Here is a 26700-nt window from a genome sequence, read left to right as displayed (position 1 = left end):
ATGAGGCATACATATGTGTAAATATTATGAAAATTTAGTGGGAAATTCGGGGAATGAAAAATGCCTTGTCGAAAGCTTAGACTTCCTTGGACGTCATGGAATGTACAGAGAATAATTAACTCCTCGTCAATCCCTCAATTACCATTTTAAATAATGATCCAAGCCAACTTAGAAAAATTTGATTAGTCGACGTGGCACCGACACCCAGACCAGACCGCATACGAATCAACCATGTTGACGAAGATATTGGCCAAAAGACCTTTAACCCGTCCTATATTTGTGATATAAACCATGATGAAAAGAAATATTAATTTTCCTGTTTCAAATACAAAAGTAAAAGCTAAAGGTTATAATTTGTTATAATTACTTTGAAAGCTTCTAAAACCTTACGTAGTTTTCGTTAAAGTTTAATTTAAACACCGCGAAACCGTTTCGTTTCGCTACAAAAAACTACAAAACGCACTTTGCTTTCGTAAGAACTTTTAATTAAATGCGTAAAACAGCTTACGCAATTAGTTTGGCATTAATAAGTTACCTAATTGTCATTTGAATCGAAAGCTAACAAGTCCAACGTTCCGCGATACGAATTAGTTACCAAAGCGCTGACGCCGGGATCGCACAGATAATCGCCATGTTTTCCCAGATATGGGACTTTATGAGGACACCCTCGGAGGATGTGAAACTGCCGCTCTTGGGCAGCCACTGGCCTATCCTGACCATTATAGGCACATACTTGTTACTTGTGAAAGTGATTGGCCCGAAGTTTATGGAGAATCGAGAGCCATTCGATCTTCGCGCTGTGATCAAAGTTTACAACAAAATGCAAATCGTGTACAATCTCCTCATGTTCGTATTTGTAAGTGATTAATTTTTGTGCTCATGAATGATCGTGAACAAGAATATATTAATTTTATGTAACAATCCACAGACCATCCACTTTATGTTTGGCCCAGGAAACTTTGATTTACGGTGCATCCGGAACTTGCCCATGGATCATGAGTACAAGAACTGGGAGCGCATCCTGTGCTACTCATACTTTGTGAATAAATTCATAGACATGCTGGAGACGTTCTTCTTCATCCTGCGAAAGAAGGATCGCCAGATATCCTTCCTGCACGTCTTCCACCACGTCTACATGATGTACATACCCTTTTTTTATATACACTATATAGGCTATGGGGGCCACGGCCTCTTCGTTGTCTTCTGGAATATGCTCGTGCACAGCATTATGTACATATACTATTACCAGTCATCCCTCAATCGGAATTCAAAGGCTGTTCTTTGGTGGAAGAAGTACATGACCACCATCCAGTTGATCCAGTTCGTTATCGTCCTGTTGCACAGCATCTATACCCTCTTTCAGCCCGACTGTGAAATCGCCAAACTCTCATCGGTTTTGTGCGCAATTTTTGCCGTTGTATTCCTTATATTATTTATTAACTTTTACATTAGCACTTATATTCTTCCAAAACAGAAGAAGAGATTAGAATAGAGGCATGGCAAGTACAAAAAAAATTCGTAGATAATGAATACGAATTAATTATGAATAAATAAAGTTCAGATCTTATTATGTTATGATTTCCGAATAATAACCATTGCGTTAAACTTTCCAGATCATCTCAAGCTTTGAACAAAAAAGACCCAGACAACGAGTAAAATTAAATATTATTTCTCACAAGAGATTTAATCCATAAGCCATAACCCCTTTAGTCAATTTGACCTTTTCAAATCTTAAAAAATGTGTTAAGGGCTCATAACATTGCCTTAACCATAGCTATTTTTTGATTGTTCAGCGTTCTCTCGACATGTATGATACTTAATGCATAAACATTTACTTCGCTTGCATAATACATAAACTAATTTAAATGCAGTCGATACTTTGTTCAAATGCCTTTAATGTCAAACAGCTTGAACCCGAAATGCATTGAGGCAATCGGGACATGGACTTCGCACTATGGGCCTGGAAGTTCATAGTTTGGCCAAAATTCTGTAACTTCTAAAATAAATTTCATTCTCAAAACATTGAATTTTATGTGTTCAAAAATTAGTAATAGAAAATAATATTTTTTTATGAACATAATCCCTACCAAAGTTGAAAAATATTTCCTTTTTTTTGTTTTTCATTAAAAAAAAAATAGAACAATTCGATTTGAATCTCACTTTACAAAAGTAAGTATATCGAAAAAATATATTTGTTAAATTAAATGTAGTAGTTTTTTAGTTTTAAGCCCTTAAAGTTTAAATTTCCGGTCTCAATTATATGAACGGCTTTCAAGCAATCTACCGCAATTTTTGTTTTTTACTTCCAAAATGGTCTCTATTAAAAACAAAACAAAAACAAAAAAAAGTAGTTTTTAAACCAATAATTAGTTTAAGTTTTAAACAAAACAAATAAATTTTATAGATGCTTGTATAATGTGGCACTAAAAGTATGCCACAAATTTTTTAAATATATTATTTCTTGCCTGCCTTTAGACAGTATAATAAAGAATTTTTTTAATAATATAAGTTTTAAAATTTGATTTTTGAGTGCGCATTTGACACAACTTATACGTAAAAGCGAAATATTCAACGTTATTTTTAAAATGTTTTTCAATTTGATCGGAGGTGGTACGTCGAGGTACCCTAAGTATGAAATCACAACTTGTAAAAAATGGGGGAAATACAGTGTTCTTTTTAAATTTGTTTGTAAAGTAATATATGTAATTTAAAAAAAAACATTTTTTTTCTAATTTTGGGTTCTACTAGTTAGATTAGGAGCATATCAAAGTGACTATATCTGGCCGCATAGGGGCAGGAAATTTTTATTTTTGCCAATAAAATGAAAAAAAGAACGCAAATATCCACTTTGATCAGCTGCCATTTCGTAACCATTGAATAGAAAGTAATATAATTTTGAGGAAAGATAGCTTAATCTATCCTTTTTATTATGCAATTGTTTTTTTCCATTTTCTTAAAACAATTTTTGACTCTTTTGGCCAAAATCCGGCCCGCCTGGCCCATAGTGCACCGATCCTGTGGGTTAGCACGTGATTAGCATGCTCCATCCATAGGCCTGGGACCGAGCACATGGTAGAGGCACATTGCTAACCTCTTTTAATTAGAATATAAGACCCGAGCTAGGCCAGTCGAACGATTTATGATGCCAAAAGGGCCGCCCAGCCTGCATTTGCATGGAAATCGCATGCAGCGAATTGGAGTCCAAGTGCTTGTGTAGCCAGAACGCGTGCTGAGTAATTGCCGTTTTAAATGACATTAAATGTGCATTGTGCACATTGTTCCCTTGCAGTCGCACTGCACTATATCCCTTCGACTTTTCCCTTAAGCAGTTTGCATGAAAAGCCCTATAGTCTTAAAAATAACTATTCAAAAATTAACAGCTACTGTGTTATTTTTAACATTTTATATTTAGAAATGTCGTATCCTTGAGCTTGTGGTCTGGTAGCCAAAAAGAGGATATAAGTCATTCAGAGGATGTTCTCCTAACACAACAATTCAATTATATTTCCTTTCAACACAGTATCTGGAGGATATTGAATATTAAATATTTGAATACATATACGATTAAACAATAGTAAAAGTTGGAAATTCACTTGGAGGTGCTCGCCCTTTGAAGCCAACACTGAACGTTGAATAATTGATCTTTTATTTACCAAATTTTAATCCTGTTTACATTTTGATTTACCTTTGTATGGGGTACAAGAATGTTCGTAGAATATTTTTTTTAATATGTAATTTAAAATGGACTTTAAGTTGGACTTGGGACAATTTTAGGTCTATTATTCATAAATTATTTACTTTGAAAATCCTAAGAATAGAGCTTTTAGAGGAATGTAGAAAACATTCCCCGACAAACACTTTACGATTGAGTGAAAGAAAAAACTAACTATAAATTGTAATTGTAAACCACTCATCTATAAGGTATATTAGCTCAACTGCAGTCGACGAGGTCAAGCGATCGGTGCAGGGACACCGATCCTGCGGGTCGTACATGATTCCCATGCTCCTTTCACAGGACTATGGGCTAGGCCATTCCGGGGATTTATGGCACCGGAAGGGCTACCCAGTTGGAATTTACATAGGAATCGCATGCGGTGAATCAGAGTCGAGGTGCCAGCTGAATAATTGCGGCCATGCAGTGACATTAAAGCGAAGCCACAGTCAAGTGCAGCGCCTGTTCAAAACCGGAGTTGGGTGCTTAGGTGCCTTCTGGCTGGGAGTGAGTCTGGGTTTGGTCTGGGTGTGGTCTGGGTCCCCGGTACACGGGTTCGTGGCTGTTCCCATTTGGCTCAGCTGGCCGGGCCTGAGAGCGTGCTGAGTAATTGCCGTTTTAAATGACATTAAACGTGCATTGTGCAGTTCCCTTGGAGTCACCACAAGACCCCCTTTGGTTTTCGATTTTTTGTTGCTATTTTTGTAATAAAAATAACTAGGCTATATTTATAGAGATATAATAATATATATAACAAGACCATTCAATTGATGATGATCCTTTACTACGTACTTTAAAAGTGTGTTGCATGAATAATAAATTAATTAACGCACTGTCCATATCGTTTACGATGTGCCATTGTGTATAAAAGTTCTTCAGCTAAAAATATAAAATTCAAATTTCATATATTAACTTGAAACAATGCATTAATTTTGTTTAGTTTACTGTTTATACTTTTACGTTTTAAAAACTATGGGTTGATTGCTGATGCATTTATTAACTTAAAAATACAAATACAACCCCATCTCATCTCACTTTACTGCCGTAAATATAATATAACATTTTTCCTTTGAAATGATTGAGGCGTAATTACATTTTAAAAACTTATTTACAAAAATCTTGTAAAGGAACAGAAAGGTTTTTAAGCAGGATTATAGATTCCTTCAGAGTAACAGATTGGGTTAGAGATTCGAGATGTCAGATTTTATAAAGATAATTACAGAGTCAGGAAAGTGGACTACACACATAGTTTTAATAGTTAATTATATATGTAGACATAGTTAATTGAAATGTTGAATTGAGTATTGAAAATTTAATAATTATTAATCATTTTTATTGGGTTTAAGAGATACAGTCTAGACTCTAGACCTTCTTCCGGTTTTTCACTACGTACGTCCGGTAGTAAAATTTACCAAACATAACAGCAAAGGTTGCGGACAAAGAACCGGCTACATAAGCCACAGGACGGGGCGCCTGGCAGTCAGGCTGTGACAGGATTAGGATGCAATACATCATCATACCGGCGAACTGGATCAGCTGAGCGATGGTGATGTACTTCTTCCACCAGAGACTCGCCTGCACCGCCGGGCTGATGGACGACAGCAAGTAGTAGATGTACATAATCGTGTGCACCATCACGTTCATTAGCATCATCAGGGAAACGGAGCCACCGGGGCCGTAAAGGGTTCCGTAGATGTATACATAGAGGACCATGGCAATGTGATGGAAGAGATGCAGGAAGGACACCTGCCGATCCTTTTTGCGCAGCACAAAGATCACTGTCTCGAGCAGATCCACGAACTTGTTGATGATATAAGCATTACTCAAGAAACGCTCCGCACCCTTGAGCCAATTATCTTGTGGCAATGTGATGGGGCAAGTCAGATCGTAAGGCTTCAGCACAAAGAGGATGTATGAAGTCTGCGAAAATCATTCGTATGATGTACTCCCTCCAAAACAATTCAATTATATATCCCTATACTCACGCTTATGGCTACACTGCCGTTGTACAGTATCTGGAAGATATTGTATGCCTTAATGAAGCCACGCAAATCGAAGGGCTTCCGATCTGCCATTAGCCAAGGACCCACCTTCAGCACGAACAGCAGATAGCTGGCCAGGATGGCCACTGTGGGCCAAGGACTGGATGTGAAAGCTACCTCGGAGTCTACAGGTGTCAGCATGGTCGTTCCCACAATCCCAAATGGCTTTGGTTGAATTCGTGAACATGATTATTAGGAAAATAAATAGTCCACTAAAACGTGTCTTAATTAAATTGTAAATTAAAATACATAATTTATAAAGTACAGTAGCTAACCTGTACAACAAAACATTGTATGTACATTGTAGGTTCTATTGTATAACCATCGGCACAGGTGCTTTTCGCACTTTAAAGTTAATACTACACACACTAGTCGGCACACAAATTTTAACAATAAAGAATTTATATATATCTAATATAATGTTTCTTCTTCGGATCTTTAAAATATATACAAAAAAAAATAACAAAATATTATGATTTCAAGTAGTGGCATAAGTATTTTGAAAAATATTTACCAGTAAGGATAAAAACTTTAAAGTAAAAAAATAAAATAATAATTAGCAAATTAGTAAAGTAGGTCATTTGGCTTGAATAACTTTTTAAATGCGTCTCCGCATTGAAACCACCAAACTGTAAAGGATCTCTAGGGAATGAACCCCATTAAATTTTTTTATTGCAATTTAAAATAGACCGACGATCTTAATAATATTTAAGTCTGGATTTTGGGAAGTCCTGTTCGAGACGGTTACGCTAACATTCTTTACAGGATGTTGTTAACAATACAGATGTTGCAGAATAAACGACTCACCAATTAGCCTTTTATTCCGAATATAGGGAAGGACCTCCAAATATTGTCCTTGCTTTTTTGAAACGATTATTGGTTCACTATTGACAAATGGTCTGTGTTCTTTGCCCTTGTAGTAATATGTAATAAAAGCATACAAATACTTTATTTTGTGAAGAATTTAACATAAAGGGGTTTGCATCTTACCATAAAAAACCTCTCTAGAACTTGTGCAGATATTTTTTCGTCAAGAACAGATTTTTAAGCTTATTTGTTCTTGAAATATAATATTTCACAGATCCTTAGATCCTGTCTGGAAGTCCTATTCCTTGATGTCAAGTTCTTCATCGCATCATTTTTTTTTAACTTATTAAACTGAAAATGAATATTTCAATATTTTAATGTGTCACACCTCATTTTTAATCTCTTGTTCTTTAATTCTCGCACTGAATTTTGCTACCACTAAAGACCTAATAACCAAAAACTTTTCAAATTTTTATTTTTTAATAAAATTTGTTTTCTGTCGTTTTAAGGAAAGGTACGATCAATAGATCAATAGATCAAGGTTTTGTCAAAATAATTACGACGACTAGTGTAATAATATATATAGTCCAGGGCATGATATATAGGGGAAATAGCGACCCAAAAGCTTTTGATGAAGTTTTCGGTTCCAGACTCGACTAAAATTCTAAGGTGTGCATCAGGCCAGCGATATGAGAGTAAAATGTCAATTCATATATACCCGATATTTAACGTCAATACATATGCCATGAGATGTTAATATCTTTGATTTATCTCTTTTAGAGTTAAACATGAAAATGTTTTGTAAAGATTTGTATACTCAATGAAGTCGCTTTTCTTGATCAGCATTTATAGCCGAGTCGATCTTGCCCTTTTGTCCGCCCGTATATCCGATTGTACGCTATTTAGTCTTTTAGTTTTGAATTTATTAAAAAAAAAGATTACTTTTCCAGTTGTTCCAGTTAAAAGTGATCGAGATGTACACTCTTTTCAGTCTGGGACGGTCTGGCTATGAATCTTTCTATGATGATACCGGAAGAGCAACCCAAACAGACTTTCCAAGTAGGATATTAGAATCAAAGTGTCAGCTGAATAATTACGGCACTACAATGTAATTAAGGGGAAATTAACAGTCAAGTGCAGCACTTGGTCGTTTGTAGGTTATGTTGTTGTTCTGCGGAAATAGCAAGGGTTTTATTTTTGTCGCATCATATTTACAATTTTGAAAATTGTCATAGGGTGACAGCAAAATGCATAGTTAATTGTAATACGTGTTTTATGATAGATTATAGCATATAGTAACATACGTGAATATACTACTTAGGTACTATTAGACAGACACTAGTGCGGTTTGAACATTAAACGACAATTCATTTAATTCAGCCTTGGGAACGCGACATAACGACACGTGTGCTTCGAAAAACAAAAATGATTAAAATATATATTTATATATCCCTGTTGGGAGGATAAATATAAAGATTGCCCTCAGAAATTTCGTTTAAATATAACCCGTAGAAAAATTCATATAAAATAATATTCGGAAATTGTTTATCAATATCAATAATAATAATTAAATCATGCTTCAGATCCTTAAAATCTATTCCATATTGATTTATTAAGACTTTCTTTATATTGTAGGTATGCAACACATATACCAACTATTTATTTGCATTGCATATTTATAAATTGCAACTAAGTCCCATCGCTTGGCTCTACCCCTTCAATGGCTATGCAAAACTTTTCCATGACCTACACCTAGATTCTAAGCTTGGGGTAACTTATTAAAACACAGCTGGCTAGCGTTAAGTAGGATCCATTTAATACGCTACAAATTAGCATAACAAACAAGAGTTTCAATTGTTTCAATTAGCACAAAGTGTTGATGCAATGCCTTGCCTACTGCACCTTCGCCTGTGATTTCCTCCTGCCGGGAAGTATGTAGGCTTTGACGTAAAAGTTACCGAAAAGCATAAAAAAGGCTCCTGCCAGTAGCATGCTCATGTAGATCACCGTTCGCGAAGCATCGCAGTTGGGTTGCCTCAAGGTATTGAACAAGTATAAAATAGCGAGGAAGAACTGGACCAACTGGGCAATGGTGAGGTACTTCTTCCACCAGAGGCTTGCCTGCACCTTGGCACTGACAGAGGACAGATAGTAGTAGGTGTACATGCTGATGTGCACCGCCACGTTGAGTAGGCAAACCGGAAATAGAAAGCCGCCATAGCCGCTAAATGTAATATACACATATCCGAAAACACACATGATGGTGTGATGGAAGACATGCAGGAAGGATACCTGCCGATACTTCTTCCGCATCACGAAGATCAGGGTCTCAGTCAAATCCATATACTTGTTGAAGTAATACGAATACGCCAGAAGACGTTCCCAGTTTTTGTGTTCGTGATCCAGTGGCAGTCTTTGGATGCAGTTCAGGTCGTATGCTTTCAAAACAAACAGGAAGTACAGAGCCTGTTAAAAATATAGTTTTAATTTAAAAATGTGATTCAGGACTAACCAGAGTTTGCAGATTAACTTAATTAATAAATACAAATAACTTGTCAGTCGCCTTTAATCGTTGTTATTCTTTCAGAACTTTGATATCCTATCCTATTTTTTTCCCTAAGCAATTATACTTACAGCCATTAGAGCGACACTGTTGTACACAATCTGAACAATATTGTACACTTTGATCACTCCTCGGAGATCGAATGGCTTTCGATTCTCCATGATCATTCTTCCTGCCTTGAGGACGAATACCAAGTAGGTTCCTAGGACCATCATCGGAGGCCAGGGACTACCCATTAGTGGAAACTGGACAGGATCGCCCGATACGGTCAGGGTTATGTTTCCAATTTCATCCATGATGCTAGGCCCCTCCGTTCGCTTTGATGTTTAATTTTCGACTAAGCTCGACTAAGTTCGGACTTTTAATACAAATTCAAGTGGCTGACGCCGCTGAAAATGCCTACCATTTACATAAAATGTTTAAATGAGAATTTAATTATGTGTAAAATGGCGTAGGTCTGGACAGACATAGCCGAGGAAATTAAATACCTTTGACGACCTTGTCTTTCGGAATTGTTTTAAGCACATGTGTTGTATGTACTTCGCGCCTGTTGAAACTCCAATTAAACAACTCTCGACAGCGAGGACTGTGGAATAAATCTTGCAAACGGATATATCTGGCAGCCGGAATATTCGATTTTCGTTTGCCTTCCTTTGCTGTCGTGTGTTCGTTCCCCTGACTTTTGTTTTTATATTCTTGCTCGCTTTTGGTACGTGCCATGCAGCAAAAACCATACACAAAATATACAAAAAAAAGGCCATTTGTCGATGCGAAATTGCAAGAAATTTTACTTATAAGCCAAGTCATTTTCCCCACTAACTATCCGTGGGCCATGGAATTACTCCTTATTAAGGGTTGTGGCAACGGTAAAAGTAATGACGGTGTCTGTTGGGACCCAAAGTGCTGCGGGCTGCGGTGCTAAGATGTCGGCCATTGCAAATTGAGTCATTTTTCATTCGGCGCTGGATTACATCGAAGGCCAGGCCAGGCCAGGCGAGGGCGAGTGCAGTGAGGCCTCAATGTGTCACAATTCCATGGTCATAATTGGGTCAAAGAATTTGTGTCCTTTATGTGCGACGCTTGGCCACTGAATAAGAAGGATTGTGCCGTTGCTTTTTTCTCTCTCGCAGCTCCTTGTTTTTTATTGGATTATATGGGGACAGGTGCATTAACATTATCCAGCCAAAAACAAACAAAAAGGAAAAAACAGGCAAAGGACATATAACCAAACAATTTATAATGCCCAGCTAACCTTTTCTGTTGTCTTTCTAGCCAAGGTTGTGCACTAAAAACAATCAGGAGACATGCTTGGTATGCATTTCTTTTTTTTAATCTTTCAATTAATTTTTAATTCTTTTTAAAACTTTGTGACTATCATATGAGTATGCAAAGTTACTTAGGTTTGTGTAAAACTATTTGTAATCATAGGTTATCCAAGGAATCGAATGGTTTTATTATAGTTTAATGGAATAAACTTAATAGCAAGAGAGTACTATAATACACAACTTGCTTTTATACAAAAAGCCAAGGTTTATAAATTATATTATTATCTATATTAAGAAACTTTAAACTATTTAACCTTATATCTTAAAGAACATATTAAAAATAAATCAAACATTCATTAACCCATTTTTCCCAGTGCGGCCATGGACATGTGTGTGACTTTGTAAAGTTTTCATGCCTGCCAAATTTTGTTAGCCAAATTGCGAGGTATAAAAATTGCGTCTCATTATGGTAAACTTAATATTTCATGGGCAATTTACCGAGATTGAAACCGACACACTTCAAAAACTGGGAACATAAACACTCGCACACCCGCAAGCACACACGCATAAGCCGCTATATAATTACGGTTGCCGATTTCCATTGGCACAGGACCTTCCATTCCATTCCACTCCATTCCATCCCGTTCTGCTCTGTTCTGTTCGTCCTTTCTTCATACAATTTTAAACTCAATTAAAAGTTGTGCGCATTAGACTTACTTGTGGCCAAAAGAGCGAGACACGGCCTCCACCGCCCCTGTTTTCCACCTCCGAAATGTGATTAAGTCGGGGCAGGACGAAAAGAGGGCCAAAATGGGGGCACATCCAAATGACAGTCGCATTAGTTGTCATTAAAAATGTGAGTGATACCATCTAAATGACTCGACACATACTGCCACGAGCGGAACATAGAGGCGGACTGCAGCTCTGCACTCCTGGAACGACGACAGGTGAGTCCAATTGGAGTCAAACGCCCATTGACACACATTGATACGCTCCTTAGCTCTTTGGCAGCACAAAAAGGATGAAGTAAGCCAAGGAAGCAGGTGCTTTTTGCCATTTTCTATTGAATTCTCAATGTGAACGTGCATTTGTAGAGTGCATTTTCACTTGAATAGTTTTGTAATTAAGAAATCTCCTCTTGTTTCATTCATTTTATGTCAAGTTTATTTTGATTTTGGTCTACTAAACACTTATATTTTCCTGGGACCATTTTTATGAAGGTGTAATAAACATCTTGTTATAAATTTAATTAGTTTAAATATTATTTAGTTGAATTATTATTTTAGCTGTGCATGCACAGCTAATTCAATTGAGTTTCGTAAATAATGTTGAAAGATCTCGGAAGCCTTGACTGCATCGTACATTCTGATTCCAGGTTAGTTTTATATGAACTGGTAATAAATTATTAGTAAATATATTTAGAAAATATTAAACTTCTAAATATTTTATAACTGGTAAAAGTTGGACTTCTATCAAGACAAGAAATTAGGATTTCTTGTTAAGGATATACCAAACGTAGTACATTTTCTTGGAAATAAATAAAGTATCCCGAATAAAACATCAGTATAACAAATATTTAAAGATTATTTTTAAATACGCCTAATGTAACATTTTTAGTTTTTTACGTTAAAATTTATTAATTCAATTTTTTCAACAGTTTAAATATGCAAACAATTTTTAACCAATCAGAATGTCGCCAAAGCAGATCTATAAAAAAACAAAGACATTAGATTGTGAAATATTTAACGAAACATGTGTTTAAATTCTCGGGACAATTTATAATTTAATTTGCATCGTTTCGTTGACCGACAAACATGGGCGGCAGACCATTTACTCAGCTCTCCTTGCAAAATGTGGACATGAATAATGAAAGCAAATCGGAAAGAGGCAAAACAGCAAAAAGTTAAATGCCTCTAATGACAGAAAATGAAGAAAATGACGAAAAATTGCGCAAAACAAAGGAGACAAATAATAACATGCCAAAATGGCCGCCTCGAACCGGTCTGCCAGCCGCCCCCTAGAAGCTACCGCACATCCTTGAATCCATGAGCGGGGAGAGCACGCACAGGCGAAGATAGGAGAGGGCAGTGAATTACCAACAGCGGGCGAATCAAGAAAAGCATGTGCGCGGCATAATTACGAAGCAATTAGACGAAATTATTATTGAGGTCAGTGGCGAGCGACGGTCGCGGGGAGTATCGCCAGAGCAGGCCCCTGAGAACATATGGCCATAGCCCCCATTTACTCCCCTCTCGCTATCTCCCTTCCTGCTTCCTCGGGGGTGCCGTGCCAAAGGGATGCGTATGCCATTATCATTTCACGCCGGAGCGAGGACGAAGGCGCAGCGTAATGCCCACTAAATAGCAAGCACAAAGCGCAAACCAAAACAATACTCGAAGAAAATGGGGAAAATAAATTTAAGGACAACTATGAGAGGATTCACCGAAGCTTCAGGGTGCTCTATAAAGAGTTTACTACTTCCATAGAACTATTGCATTTTATTAATTACACTGATTACAAATTTACTTGTTTTGAGATCAATTCTTTATATACATATATTTATATTATAATTAAACATGAAGAAAACATTTTTCCCGCCTACTTCAAAAGGGTTCACAAAGTATTGCATAGTTTTAGGCTACGTGTAAAAGGCACAAAAAATTCCTTTACTTTTTAAACGATTAAACTGTAATTTATTGATTTTAATTTAATTTTTGTACTATAAATTCATCATTTTTTCCCTCTGTACATTTTTTACTACAGCCAAAAGTATTTTCCCACCTTTTCTCAAGCTGGATCCCCCAAAAATCTGTCATCAACAACCATGCTGGCCGTGGGTTACTTGTTTGGACAGCTGCCACTCGGAAATGGAATTCATCTAGCCATGAAATGGCGTGAAGAGTTTCAATTAGTAAAATAAAAAGAAGGTAAGAGCTCGGCGCGTGGCTTAGCACTTGATTCAAAAGTATATTACGGAAACGCCGCCGAACAAATCTAGTGCGATGCTCGATGCTTCTACTCAGTCGATGCTCAGGTGGATCGCGTGTTCGAAGTTCAATGCTGGCCATTGAATAAAGCAGTCAAAACATGTCGCAAAATGACAATGACAAACAGGTGAACAACGTTACAACGCTTTTCCCTAGCGTTGCGCCATAGGTAAAACAAAAAACGGAAACAGGGGGCGTGGATCGACCTTAATTGTAGCTTGGCAGAGGAAAAAGACCTTGCATGCATGTTGACGGCTTGGCAGGCGCTCTCAAGCAGTTTAGTTTGTTGCATACAGCAAGTTCGTAGGTCACTGTCATGTGTTTTCCATGTTTTCTAAGAGCAAAACGATGTTCAATAATCAAATAAAGAAACCTTTAAACTATTGAAAACATTCAAATGGAACGTCTCTGAAATTAATAAATAAACCCTTTTGTGCAATTTGCTTTCATTATTCATATATATATATTATCTGAAATTCAAATTTAAATTAATCGATTTTCTTGCCCGCCAAGTAGAGTTGCCGTATTTTTCCCTTAATCGAAATATTGAATGGTGCTGCCATATCATCAAAGTTTTTAAAATGTGTAGTTTATTTTGGCAAAACAAAGCAGTTAACTGCGTGTGCTTTGCTTTTTCGTCAGTTTTCAGAATGTCATTTGCATTAGTTCTGTTAAACCTACGGATGAAGGCCCAAAATTAAATCTGGTATCGTAACAAATGATATTAAATTTAACACCAGAAATATACTGTAAAGCGAAAGACAAAAATAGTTGGCCACACTTTTTTAACTTAGTGGCAATATCTCTTCAGATCGGATTAACAATATTTTCGACACGGAATATTTTTTAATATATTGTGATTAACTAATTTAAGTGCAATGTATTTTCGTTAAATCTTGCTTATTCGCATCGTTAAAAGTGTTTAGTCGCCGGGAAAATAGAAAAAGAAAGCAGTCGCTGCTACGAAGCAAAGGGGGAGACAAGAGTAACAATGAGCAAGCGAGACAGTAGACTGAGTGTGTAGTACTGTGTAACTCCTCTAACCAAATAAAACAAAACAAAGGAGAGACAAAGGATAGAAACCCCGAAAAAGTCGCACACACACGCACACACTTGCAATTGGAAGCAGCAGCAGTATCACATCGGACGGATCAACTTAAACAAATGGAGTTTAATTAATTATAATCGAAGGATAAAGGCCTCCCCTGGCCACAGTGAAGTGCAATTTTCAGTCAAATAGTGAAGGGGACGCAAAGACGTCGCCAAATCGTGGTCCCAGCGTGTGTGTGTGTGTGTGGTAGTGTAGTGGCCGTGTGTATGCCAGTGTGAGTGCGTATGCATATGGGGTTGGAAAACCGTGAAAACTCGACGACGTCTCAAACGCACAACACTTTGGCTGACTAAGTCTCGCGGAGATCGCAGGTAAAGACAATGCCGAGTGCCTCGTTCACCTCGTCGCGCACCTACGTGCGCCGCTCCCGCCGGAAAGGAGCCAACCGCATCGCCATGCCCAACCGGCCCACGGGCAACATCATGGATCCCATGCTGCAGCAAAACGTTGCTGCGGCCGGAGCCCAGGCCAGCACCTCCGGCGCCACCAGCAGTAGTAGCAATAACAACGGCGGCGGGAACACCAACAGCAGTAACGTCTCCGCCACCAACACAGCCGGAGCAGCAGCAGCAGCGGCAGCCGCTGGAGTTGCGGCAGGCGGAGCAGCTGCCGCGTCCGCCTCCACTTCGGCAGAGTACTTCGATAGCGGTCAAGGGGCCAGCGGTTCCAGTGGCGCCAGTGCGAGCGCTGGCTTCTCTGGCAGCTTTTACAACGCCCTGCAGATGATGGATACCACCGAAAGCAGCTCAGGAGCCGGCACCAGCGGGGCAGCAGCTGGCTCCACACCACCAGCGCTAGCAACGGGTGGAGCCTCCACCTCAAAGTCGAGCTGCGCTGCAGCCGGTTCCAGTGGCGCCTCGACATCCGCAGCAGCTACAGCAGCTGCCTCTTCCGCCTCCAGTAGTCATCAGAGCCCGTACGACTTGCGCCGCAAGATCTCCGCCAGCAGCCACGAGCAGTGGCCCACAGCTTCCTCTTCCGCCGTTGCCACAGCGGCCACAGCCGCGGCTATTCTTGTCGGACCGTCGAGCAGCTCACCGCCGCTAGTTAACCCCGGAGCCTCGCCCTCCAGTTCATCGTCGTCCTCCTCCTCTAGTTCGTCATCCTCCTCGTCCGCCTCGTCGTCCAGCGCCTCGTCCAATGTCCAGGCACCATCAACCAGTGCCACCTTTCCGGTAAACAATGCCCCCACCACGGGTGCCACGCTGGCGCAGCCACCCAATGTGCACAGTTCGGTGCCGCAGCAGCATTGCGGTGCTCTGCCTGTGGGGGCGGCCATCGAGGACAACAACTATATGCTGCCCGCGAGGAAGCGCTCTCGTCGCCTCTACACACAGGGCGGTGACATGGGACCAGCTTCAGGTGCGACTGGTGAAGCGTCCGGGGCAGGAACATCTGCTGCCGGTGGAGTTGGCTGTGCACCCACCGCAGCGCAGTATCTGCAGTACGAACTGCCCGATGAGGTGCTGCTGGCCATCTTCTCGTATCTGATGGAGCAGGATCTCTGCCGTTTGGCGCTCGTTTGCAAGCGTTTCAACACCATCGCCAATGATACGGAGCTGTGGAAGCGCCTCTACCAGTCAGTCTTCGAGTACGACCTCCCGCTATTTAACCCGGAGCTGTGCAAGTTCGTCTTCGAGAAACCTGAGGAGTCAGAGTACGCCAATCCGTGGAAGGAGAGCTTTCATCAGCTCTACCGCGGCGTCCATGTTCGACCCGGTTACCAGGAGCGACGCTGTCCAGGCCGAAGCATTGTATTCTTCAACACCATCCAGGCGGCATTGGATTACCCAGAGGAACGCGCAGCAGCCGGGGTCTTTGGATCTGGTAGCGCTGGTGCAGGCAACGTTGTCTCCGCCGGGCTGTCAAACACTAGTGCCGCTGCTGGCGGAGCCGGTGCAGGCGGGGCCAGTGTCAATGCTCTGGTTAACATCTATGAAGAGCAGGTGTCCCCTACCGAGCATCCCGGTCCGCTGATATTCCTCCATGCTGGTCACTACAAGGGCGAATATCTGTTCATTGATTCGGATGTGGCCCTCGTGGGAGCTGCTCCTGGCAACGTTGCTGAATCAGTAATCCTGGAGCGGGAGGCGGGATCCACAGTAATGTTTGTGGAGGGCGCCAAGTACGCCTATGTTGGCTATCTCACACTCAAGTTTTCCCCGGAAGTAACCTCGACAGTGTCACATCACAAGCATTACTGCCTGGACATTGGTGAGAACTGCTCGCCCACCGTGGATAACTGCATTATTCGCTCCACCTCGGTAGTTGGTGCTGCCGTCTGTGTGGGCGGAGTCAATGCCAATCCCGTTATCCGTAACTGCGATATCAGTGACTGTGAAAATGTTGGCCTCTACGTCACTGACTATGCCCAGGGTACCTACGAGCACAACGAGATCAGCCGGAATGCGTTGGCGGGCATTTGGGTGAAGAACTTTGCCAGTCCAATTATGCGGGAGAACCACATACATCACGGACGGGATGTGGGCATATTTACCTTCGAAAATGGAATGGTAAGATGAAATAAAGTGCTAATTCATTATCTCTACTAGGATTTCGTAAAACCTCAAACTCCATCTAAGCATCTATACATGTATAGGCACATATAGCCTGAGGTATAGGCTCAGATTGTATGGGATATAGCTGGATGAACTCATAGAGCTTCTTTCAGCTCCTAAAGATCTTTCTGTATGAAGCTAACCTATCTGTATGCTTTGTTGACTGGTTCCGAGCCTAACATTTGGTGTCCAAACCATGGATTAAGTTATAATTAACCTCCATTTTTCCAAAGACTTGCTTTCTAGTATTTTTAGTTAATCACTTTCGATTTTATTTTATGGATAAGTTAAGCTAAGCTCTTTACTTACTTTATATAAAAGTTAATACTTTTCTGGAACTCTTTTCTAGGGCTATTTTGAGAAGAACGACATCCACAACAATCGCATCGCTGGCTTTGAGGTGAAGGCCGGAGCTAATCCCACCGTGGTCAAGTGTGAGATCCATCATGGCCAGACGGGTGGCATCTATGTGCACGAAAATGGTTTGGGCCAGTTCATCGAAAACCGCATTCACTCGAATAACTTTGCAGGTAAGGCAATGGTCCTGTAAAATCGAAATATTAGTTACTAATCCGCATCCCTTATTTTTAAGGTGTCTGGATAACCTCCAACAGCAATCCCACCATCCGCAAAAACGAGATCTACAATGGTCACCAAGGTGGCGTGTATATCTTCGGCGAGGGTCGCGGTCTGATCGAACACAACAACATTTACGGCAATGCTCTAGCCGGCATTCAGATTCGCACCAACAGCGACCCGATTGTGAGGCACAACAAAATACACCATGGCCAGCACGGTGGAATTTATGTGCACGAAAAGGGCCAGGGTTTGATCGAGGAGAACGAGGTGTATTCCAACACGCTGGCCGGCGTGTGGATTACCACTGGAAGCACCCCCGTTCTGCGAAGGAATCGTATCCATTCGGGCAAGCAGGTTGGCGTCTACTTCTACGACAACGGTCATGGTAAACTGGAGGACAACGACATTTTTAACCACCTGTACTCGGGCGTGCAGATTCGGACGGGCAGCAATCCGGTAATAAGGGGCAATAAGATCTGGGGCGGACAAAATGGTGGAGTTCTCGTCTACAACGGCGGTCTGGGGCTGCTGGAACAGAATGAGATCTTCGACAATGCCATGGCCGGCGTGTGGATTAAAACGGATTCGAATCCGACACTCAAGCGGAACAAGATCTACGATGGTCGGGATGGAGGAATCTGCATCTTTAACGGCGGCAAGGGGATTCTAGAAGAGAATGACATTTTCCGTAATACGCAAGCCGGTGTGCTTATCTCAACGCAGTCGCATCCAATCCTGCGACGTAATCGGATCTACGACGGCCAAGCGGCGGGTGTGGAAATCACCAATAATGCAACGGCAACTCTCGAGCACAATCAGATATTCAAGAACAAGTTCGGCGGTCTGTGCCTGGCCAGCGGCGTTCAGCCCATTACGCGCGGCAATAACATATTCAACAACGAGGACGAGGTGGAGAAGGCCGTCTCCAGCGGGCAGTGCCTCTACAAGATTAGCAGCTACACCTCCTTCCCCATGCACGACTTCTACCGCTGCCAGACCTGCAATACAACCGACCGCAATGCCATCTGCGTCAACTGCATCAAGAATTGTCATGCCGGCCATGACGTGGAGTTCATACGACACGATCGGTGAGTAGACGACATAAAATAACCAAAATTGTATCGTATATATTATACAACTATTATAATCAGGTACACATACTGTATCTCAAGAAAAAGTGTCAAATATAGTATAAGGTACAAAAATATATCGAATTATAAGAACTAACTTTCCTCCACAGCTTCTTTTGCGACTGTGGTGCTGGCACCCTGTCCAACCAGTGTCAACTGCAGGGCGAACCCACGCAGGATACGGACACGCTCTATGACTCGGCAGCCCCGATGGAATCACACACGCTGATGGTCAACTAAACTGGTCAATATCAGCGACTAGATCACGGTTCTTTTCTTAGCTATATCTTAAGTGTCGTTAAGGCCAAGCTCTCAACTCTCTCTCGCACATCTCACGTGTAGCTGTAAATATTCGAGAAACAAACACAAAAGCAACCAGAAAACCCAAGCAAATAATAATACAATTAATTGTATGTAAATAATAACAAATTATTCTTGCGTTCAAAATTTAACTCAATGTGCAATTTAGTTTAACACAATCACTCAAACACGCAAAGTTTCTCACTTTTTAAACTGAGCATGGAAGGGAAAACTTGTGCTATTGCTTTTTTCCCCATTTATGTCACAACGAATGAATAACTGTAGAGGAGAGGAAGAATACTTTTATTAAACAAATGCATTTGTTTGTACGACTAAATGTTGTAAATGAAAGATGAGATGGAGGAGTAAATGTGGTATCCTCTCGAGCCCAGTGAAGAACAATTTTGTAATGTAGACTAGTAGAGATTTTAAAATTACATCAATTAACATAAAGTACGATTTAAGCCAATAGATATTAAAGTTACACATACACACACACCCACACTCAGACAGAGGCGAGCGTGTCGGCCCCTGGACTAACAAGAAAACAATTCGAAGAAAGCAATTCTAAGTATTAACAACAAACTAGATTAGCGGCAGCCAACTAACCTATAATTATACAAGTTTATTAAACCCAACATAAACATACATTTACGGCACACTACTATATTGTGGCATAGCGACGTTAGTCCGTCGACATAGACTTGCCCAGTACATAGGAAAATCGAGATTGTCTCTTTTTTTTTTTGCGGCTTTATGACGTTTCAAAATGATAGTAATGAAAAAAGACAAACTCGCGCTGGACTATGTCACTTGTAATTGGCTAGTTTATGTCGGTGGACTTAAGTCGCCAATTCCCCTATATTGTATGCATTGAAGCGAGTCTAAGCGAATTCTACTGAAACAGCACACGGACAAGATACAAGATACAAAATCAAAAAGCCTTTACCAAGCGTAAAATACCAAGCAATATTTCATGTCTAAATGTTGTAGAACTTATTCGTAGCTCAAACGTAACAGAGAGAAATAATAGTAACGAGACAAACTAACAAAACAAAACGAATCGAAAGCCATGTGTCATTTTAGTTATGTAAGCTGAGAGATCAACAGAGTTTTAGTATTTCGGAGTATTCGAATTATGCAAATCATTTACATACGTATACATATATTTTAAGTCTGTAGCCACTACACTTAAGCAAACGCAAAGCCCGTAACTATGCATAGATGACATTACTCGATAACTGTGCGTGTGTTAATTAAGTACATACATATTTTGTTTGTTAATTGCCTAACCTTTATATATTTTTTATTTTATTTATACTTGTTTGCCTGTTTTTCGTCGTAGCCCTTTACTCGCTGTACGAATCAGATAACCATAAACATAAATACTGCATACTACTATATACTACGTAATATAAAATATACAACGCCGAGAGAGTGTATTGATTTACTAACCAGAATTTTTGTTTTTTGACCAGGCACACACACTCACACCTATATGCATATATATAGGACTATACTATGTAGAGATTGATTTTAATGTGTTACCTATTCAAGCTAATAACGTCGTCGTCGCCCTTTACTTGGACAAACCACTAAATATACATAATTATATATATATATATACACAAGGTATAAGCTAATAATATTTGAAATTTGAAAGAAAAGAGACCATTTTTATTGGGATAGTCCTGAGTTTCGCTTTTAATTTATGCAAATATTTTTTACATCTGACAGGTGCAAGGGTCATCAACATTCCTCTCCTTCTCCTTGAAGCGCATCAGGGTTATGATGTGCTCATGATTGGCCGCCTTGGCGTAGTCCAGAGGCGACATGCCCATTTCATCCTTGACGTACGGATTCTTGTAGTGCGGCAGCAGGTAATCCACCACCTCATGGCTGCCCAACTGGCAGGCGTAGTGCAGAGCAGTGCGTCCCGTCCGATCCGCGAGAGTCAAATCAGCCCCCGCCAACCGGAAGGACTCTAAGCGCCCAACCTTACAGCGCTCCGTAAGAGCACGTAGCATCTCCGCCTGCACCAGCGGCTGATCATTTAACTTGGCCCCACGCTGGAGCAAGGCCTGGATAACCTTATGGTTGTCCGTATCGATGGCCTCATGCAGCGGCGTCCGATTGAAGCGATCGTGCACATTGATCGGACAACCCGCCGAGATCAGATAGCACACGCAATTGAGCTTGCCTAAAAAGCAGGCAAGATGCAAGGCGCTGCGCCCGTCGCAATTGGTGTCGCACAGATTGGCTCCATACTGTTTGAGGTCGCATAGCTTCTTCACATCGCCCTGACAGACGGCGGCGGCTACCAACGCGGGATAAAAGGTGGCACACATCTGCTTCTGCTCTACACCCGTGGACATGTGCAACGTTCGCGCAACGCCCTCGACTAGGTCGATGTCATTAATCTTGGCCACCTTGTTGGTGGTCATCTCGCCGCGCAGGCTCAGCAGTAACACCTTCTTCTTGTTGGCCAGATCCCACTGGGGCTTGGACAGTACATAGGCTAGCTTGGTTAATGCGGCCTCCTCGGTCATGTCATAGCCGGGTATTATACCCACCTCTCGGAATGCTTGGCCCGTCTCAGTATTGGTCGCCACCATGCCTTCGGTACACTGCGTAATATTAAGGATAAGTACTCCCCGGAGGACTGCCTCTCTTAACTGGTCCAGTAGCTCATCTCGTTGTACAGAAAAGTTGCCTTCACCGAAGGTCTCCAGCACTACTCCCTTCATGGGTTCGCTAAGAAAGGCTTTCATCACATTTACACTTATACCCGGGTAAACTCGCAGCAGGCCGACTTCCTTTTCCAGTTCGGAGTGCACAGTAAACTTGCCGACGCTGCACGGCCGGAAAATCAGGCGACTGTCGATCTCAACTTTGACGCCCGTCCGGCCAAGCGGTGGAAAATTGGGTGAGTCAAGGGCGTTGAAGGAGTCCGCGTTGAGCTTTGTGGAGCGACAGCCACGAAGAATCTTGTTGCCGAAGAAGACTATAACCTCTGGGATGCTGTAGTTGCCTGCCAACAACATAGCATTAAGGAAGTTATCCCGACCATCAGACCGCGCCTCGAATATCGGCATTTGACCTCCGGTAACCACAACGGGTTTACTTAAGTTCTCCAGCATAAAAGCCAGGGCCGAAGCTGTGTACGCCAGGGTATCTGTGCCCTGCAGTATCACAAATCCGTCGTATGCTTTGTAGGTTTTCTAAGGACGGAAGCCATTTCAATAATATAATATATTATCTCCTATTGATTATCATTTTGATTGCTTAATAGCTAAGAAAGCTCTATCGTAAACTTACGCCAATTTCCCTGGCAATCATCTGCCACTCAGTCATCCCCATGCAGCTGGAGTCTATTAGTGGAGAGAACTCCTTTAGGTGGTACATAATGCGATATGGCGCATCTTTCACAGCCGGAAGCACTAGGAAACGATCCCCGCATTCCAGCTTGGCTATGTACTCCTTGTCGTTGCAGATGGGACAATCTTGGAAGCGACGTGCGAGCGCATTGGGCACGTTAACTAGCTCTGCTTGGACAGGTAACATTTAGTACTGGAATAAGGGTAATCTATTTATTTTCTACCCACCTCCTTGATCATTGCGCAACATGCCAATTGTCCCGCCCACGTAGATCACATGGACACGGGCTTCCCTCTTGCACTCGCACATCGCTGGTATCTTTTTGAAATTTACAACAAATTTGGAATTTTGGAACCTAATAAATATTAGGCTTGGATCAGACAGACACGACAGCGAATGTGACAGAACGATCAGTGAGTGCTTTTGAAAAGTTTTTCATCTGCCATTACTGTACAAGGAAGTTTTGAATGTTGCCGCTAAACGAAAATACCGTTGATGTCAGCCGTAGTGTGACCAAATACGCCGTAGATGTGGAAAAAGTTAGAGATGGACAATAACGGACAATCGAGCCGATAGGTAAAAAAAATTACAATTTATTTCCACTTAAATAGTCATTATATATATTTTTTCTTTTTCTCAATACATTACAAATAAAATAGATTGAAGGAGGTCATAAACCCAGCAATCATTGCGGTTCATAAATTTGAAAATAAATTAATCGCATACGCCGTGTGCTCGTGAGCAGTTCCGTGGAAATCACCCATCTCTAGTTTCAACAGCGCAGTGCAACAAATAATAAATAAATAAATACCATAGCACAAAGCATTAAACGAATAAATTGCACCCCGCAGCGTCAGGGACCGAAATCTCGAGTTATCATCGCCGTTGGCTGCTTGGCTGCTCGGCTGCCAGTGCGTCCGCCGTATCAGTCGCTGGCTGAAGCGCTGGAAGCACGGAAGCCACACAAATAGAAACGCATTAAGAGCGCTGTAGACCTCCGTCCGCTGCTGCGGACGCTCGCGACCGAGCGGGGCCACAACTACGGACTGAGATGTCCTACTTCATGCACGCGGCCAGCAGCGACCTGGTCAACCTCAATGTGGGCGGTCAGCGGTAAGACAAAGAACTAAACTACGTCGTGCATTGCAGATGATGACGTTGATGACGCATGCAATCTCCATCTCGCTTTCCGTAGCTTCTCCACGTCGCGGCAAACGCTTACGTGGATACCGGACACCTTCTTCACCGCCCTGCTCAGCGGTCGCATCTCGAGCCTGAGGGACGAGCACAACGCCATCTTTATAGACCGCGATCCGACCCTCTTCTCCATAATCCTCAACTACCTAAGGACCAAGGATATCGACATTAAGAACTGTGAAATCCGGGCCCTACGCCACGAGGCCGAGTACTATGGTATCACGCCGTTGACCAAGCGCCTGGCACTCTGCGAGGACCTCAATCACTCGTCCTGCGGTGATGTCCTCTTCTACGGCTTTCTGGCGGCCCCGTCGATGCCCTCAAACGAGGCTGTACCCGCTGCGGCCGCCGACGAGCCGCTGGCCTCCACATCAGCCAGTGCGGTGGGCGGCCGCCCTGGGTCCATGGTGCGGGTTCCGGAGCCTTCTTCGCGTTCCTCGCACTCGCGGAACTCATCGTGGGATCTGCGCCTGGGTCGCACAGGCAGCAGCGGTAATGGCTCCAACCCGCCAGCCCCCATGCTGCACTCGCGGAATCCTTCCATGGATTTCATGCGTCACTCTCGCAACTCTTCGGCAGATCTGAACAAGGCCTTTAGGAACGAGGTGGGCATGGTATTCAGTCCCACACAGAGCTCGCATTGGGTGGATCCGATGCGGGTGCAGATTATCAAGGCCCATCAGAACTGGATAGCTGTGGCCTATGCCCACTTCGTGACCTGCTACCGCGTGAAGGACTCCAACGGGTGGCAGCAAGTATTCACATCGCCGCACATCGATGCCACCATTGAGAGGATTGCCATCAACTCGAAGGTTAACACATCCACGGCGGAACCGGTGCCCAGCAAGATGGTGGCCATCTCATACGGCAGTCAGATCAGGCTGTGGAGCATCCAGGACGGCGGTCAAAAGACCGACATCGGCACATTCAACCTTAACGTGCGGGTGGAGTATCTGTTCTTTATCGGCAGCCAGTTGGTGGCCCTGTCTTCGTCCGGCAAGATCGGAGTGTGGCATGCAATGACCCAGCACTGGCAGATACAGGATCTGGTGCCGGTGCTCTCTTTCGACTCGGCGGGCTCCTTCCTGCTGCTGGGCTGCAACAACGGATCCATCTACTACATAGACATGCAGAAGTTTCCGCTGCGGATGAAGGACAACGATTTGCTGGTCACCGAGCTCTACAAGGACATTACCCTGGACCCCATCACGGCTATTTCTGTGTACCTCACCCCCAAGACTTCCAGCATCAGTGGCAATTGGATCGAGATTGCCTACGGCACAAAGTCCGGCGCAGTGCGCATCATTGTTCAGCATCCAGAGACGGCTGGCCATGGGCCTCATCTATTCGAGACCTTCTTCGTCCACCAAAGTCCCGTGACCAAAGTAATGCTGTCGGAGAAGTACCTTGTGTCTGTGTGCAACGAATATCACCATGTCCGCACCTGGAGCCTGACCCGTTTCCGTGGAATGCTATCCACCCAGCCAGGTTCCACACCGGAGGCCTCGTTTAAGATCGTTTCGCTGGAGGCCACCGACACCAGCTACAGCTATGCGGCTGGCAACGATTTCGGACCATATGGTGACTACGACGACATGATATTCGTGCAAAAGGTGGTACCCGAGACGGATCAGCTATACGTGCGACTGGCGTCCAACGGGGATCGGGTGTGCGTTATCCGGTCCGTAGATAGCTCCACCATCTCAGCTTTCTGTGTGCACGAGTGCGAAGTATCGTCACGCATGGGATCCCGGTTCATACTCACTGGTCACTGCAACGGCGCCATCCAGATGTGGGATCTGACCACAGCTTTAGCGCTGCTCTCCAAGGACGAGCCGCAGCAGAAAACTAATGGCGGACCCGACACCAATGAGCTTCTCCGCCTACTTGACCAGTGTGAAATCAGCAATTCATCATGCTCAACACCGTGTATGTCACCGTGTCTATCAGTTATGGGCAACGGCTCTGGAATGGCCTCCTCCATAGCTCGGATGAAGGCCAGCAATATAGCGTTGCTCAACCGGGAGCAACCGGTCATCGCCGCCCAGATAGCTCCGGCTGCTGTCCAAATGCAGCTTCCGCCGGCGCCTGCGCAGCAGCAGCCGCTGCAGATGGCAGCTCCGATGCCACCGGCTGGAATCCCAATAGCTGATGACAACAATGAATGAGACGTGGAAGCGGCTGCTTGGTCAGCGCTTGTCGGGCGCGTTTCATCGTTCACATTTCACAGGTGTAGCCTGATCTTCGACTACCAGTTTATATTCCTGCAGTTCGTGGTGTGCGCCCTCCTCTACGTGTGGGTATCGCGCCTCACCCGCGGACTGCCAGCAGGCCAGCAGGCATTTACCCAATCCAAATAATCTCCCAATTATGTGCTCGATGTGGTTGCAAGTGCAATGTACGTATCCATGTATGTATATCATCCCCTCTTTGTGTTGTTGTGGAACGAAAGAACCATTGGATCCTACAGTTGGTCATTTCTAAAGCAAACTCCCTTTGTTCTATGTAGTTAAAGTTATGGAAAATTAGTTAAAACAATAATGTATGTAAACCAGAGTATAAGACTTTTGCAAGCGATCTAAAATTAGAAAAACTCTAACGAGGCTGCTGCAACGGTGACAAAATCGATTAATTAATGGATTAGTTTTCGTTTTCTCGCCGGACAAAGAAAATGTTTGTCCAAAAATAAGTTCTTTGTTCTTCCTTCTCCAGTCGGCAAGCATTTCCAAGATTATTTCTTGTGATTTAGTATTGATTGATTGGAAGAGATATCTCTGCACTTAATTTGTACTCGAATTTGTCCCGATGAAGCAAGCTTCTCGCAACAATATATTGATCCGCCGGCATAGCGACATAAGTCCGCCGACATAAACTCTTCTATATAAACTCCAATGGAGATTATTTAAAAGTTACCATTCGCTTAATCTCTTGAAAGCTGCACACAGTAGCCGTTGTCGAGTTTTTGTCGTCAGACTTAAGCCGCCTTGTTGCAATCCGTAAACCATTATACATATGTATGCAATATGCAATATAAATAAACCTAATTATATATATCAGATATCAAGGGAATG

At 42.5% G+C, this 26700-nt stretch overlaps 6 protein-coding genes across 7 annotated transcripts; 3 read left to right on the top strand and 3 right to left on the bottom strand.

The window, feature by feature from the left end:
- The first annotated feature begins 233 nt into the window (after nt 1-233).
- Nucleotides 234-1592, top strand: LOC110188395 (very long chain fatty acid elongase F). The gene is made up of 2 exons (XM_020958117.2): nt 234-856; nt 929-1592. Exons 1-2 carry the CDS (start codon nt 632-634, stop codon nt 1490-1492), a joined length of 789 nt encoding a protein of 262 aa, XP_020813776.1. The 5' UTR covers nt 234-631; the 3' UTR covers nt 1493-1592.
- Nucleotides 1593-4856: 3264 nt separating this feature from the next.
- LOC110188577 (very long chain fatty acid elongase F-like) lies at nt 4857-12932 on the bottom strand. Of its 2 annotated transcripts, XM_086832018.1 has the most exons (5): nt 12833-12932; nt 6745-6912; nt 6562-6667; nt 5698-5966; nt 4857-5632 (listed from the first exon to the last, which is right to left on the bottom strand). In XM_086832018.1, the coding sequence occupies exons 4-5, from the start codon at nt 5893-5895 to the stop codon at nt 5075-5077; spliced, it is 756 nt and encodes a 251-aa protein (XP_086688144.1). In that variant the 5' UTR covers nt 5896-5966; nt 6562-6667; nt 6745-6912; nt 12833-12932; the 3' UTR covers nt 4857-5074. The 2 variants fall into 2 exon arrangements, with proteins under 2 accessions (XP_086688144.1, XP_020814000.2); XM_020958341.2 differs by lacking the exons at nt 6562-6667; nt 6745-6912; nt 12833-12932 and having other exon boundaries at nt 5698-5997.
- LOC110188482 (very long chain fatty acid elongase F) lies at nt 8455-9420 on the bottom strand. Its single transcript, XM_020958212.2, has 2 exons — nt 9196-9420; nt 8455-9027 (listed from the first exon to the last, which is right to left on the bottom strand). The coding sequence occupies exons 1-2, from the start codon at nt 9418-9420 to the stop codon at nt 8455-8457; spliced, it is 798 nt and encodes a 265-aa protein (XP_020813871.2).
- A 1193-nt stretch (nt 12933-14125) lies between the features above and the next one.
- On the top strand, nt 14126-20721 carry FBXO11 (F-box protein 11). The gene is made up of 4 exons (XM_020958031.2): nt 14126-17000; nt 17395-17575; nt 17638-18712; nt 18865-20721. Exons 1-4 carry the CDS (start codon nt 14808-14810, stop codon nt 18992-18994), a joined length of 3579 nt encoding a protein of 1192 aa, XP_020813690.2. The 5' UTR covers nt 14126-14807; the 3' UTR covers nt 18995-20721.
- A 7-nt stretch (nt 20722-20728) lies between these two features.
- LOC110188480 (uncharacterized) lies at nt 20729-23031 on the bottom strand. Its single transcript, XM_020958210.2, has 3 exons — nt 22660-23031; nt 22373-22599; nt 20729-22275 (listed from the first exon to the last, which is right to left on the bottom strand). Exons 1-3 carry the CDS (start codon nt 22739-22741, stop codon nt 20779-20781), a joined length of 1806 nt encoding a protein of 601 aa, XP_020813869.2. The 5' UTR covers nt 22742-23031; the 3' UTR covers nt 20729-20778.
- A 169-nt stretch (nt 23032-23200) lies between these two features.
- On the top strand, nt 23201-26687 carry LOC110188218 (BTB/POZ domain-containing protein KCTD3). Its single transcript, XM_020957859.2, has 2 exons — nt 23201-23545; nt 23628-26687. The coding sequence occupies exons 1-2, from the start codon at nt 23484-23486 to the stop codon at nt 25795-25797; spliced, it is 2232 nt and encodes a 743-aa protein (XP_020813518.1). The 5' UTR covers nt 23201-23483; the 3' UTR covers nt 25798-26687.
- Nucleotides 26688-26700: the final 13 nt, after the last annotated feature.

The sequence above is a fragment of the Drosophila serrata genome, unplaced genomic scaffold (assembly GCF_035046125.1).
Source record: "Drosophila serrata isolate PLE 108 unplaced genomic scaffold, ASM3504612v1 contig_241, whole genome shotgun sequence".
Classification (NCBI taxonomy): Eukaryota; Metazoa; Arthropoda; class Insecta; order Diptera; family Drosophilidae; genus Drosophila; species Drosophila serrata.
The sequence above is the reverse complement of the archived record's forward strand: the minus strand, read 5'-3'. Positions and strand labels throughout refer to the sequence as shown.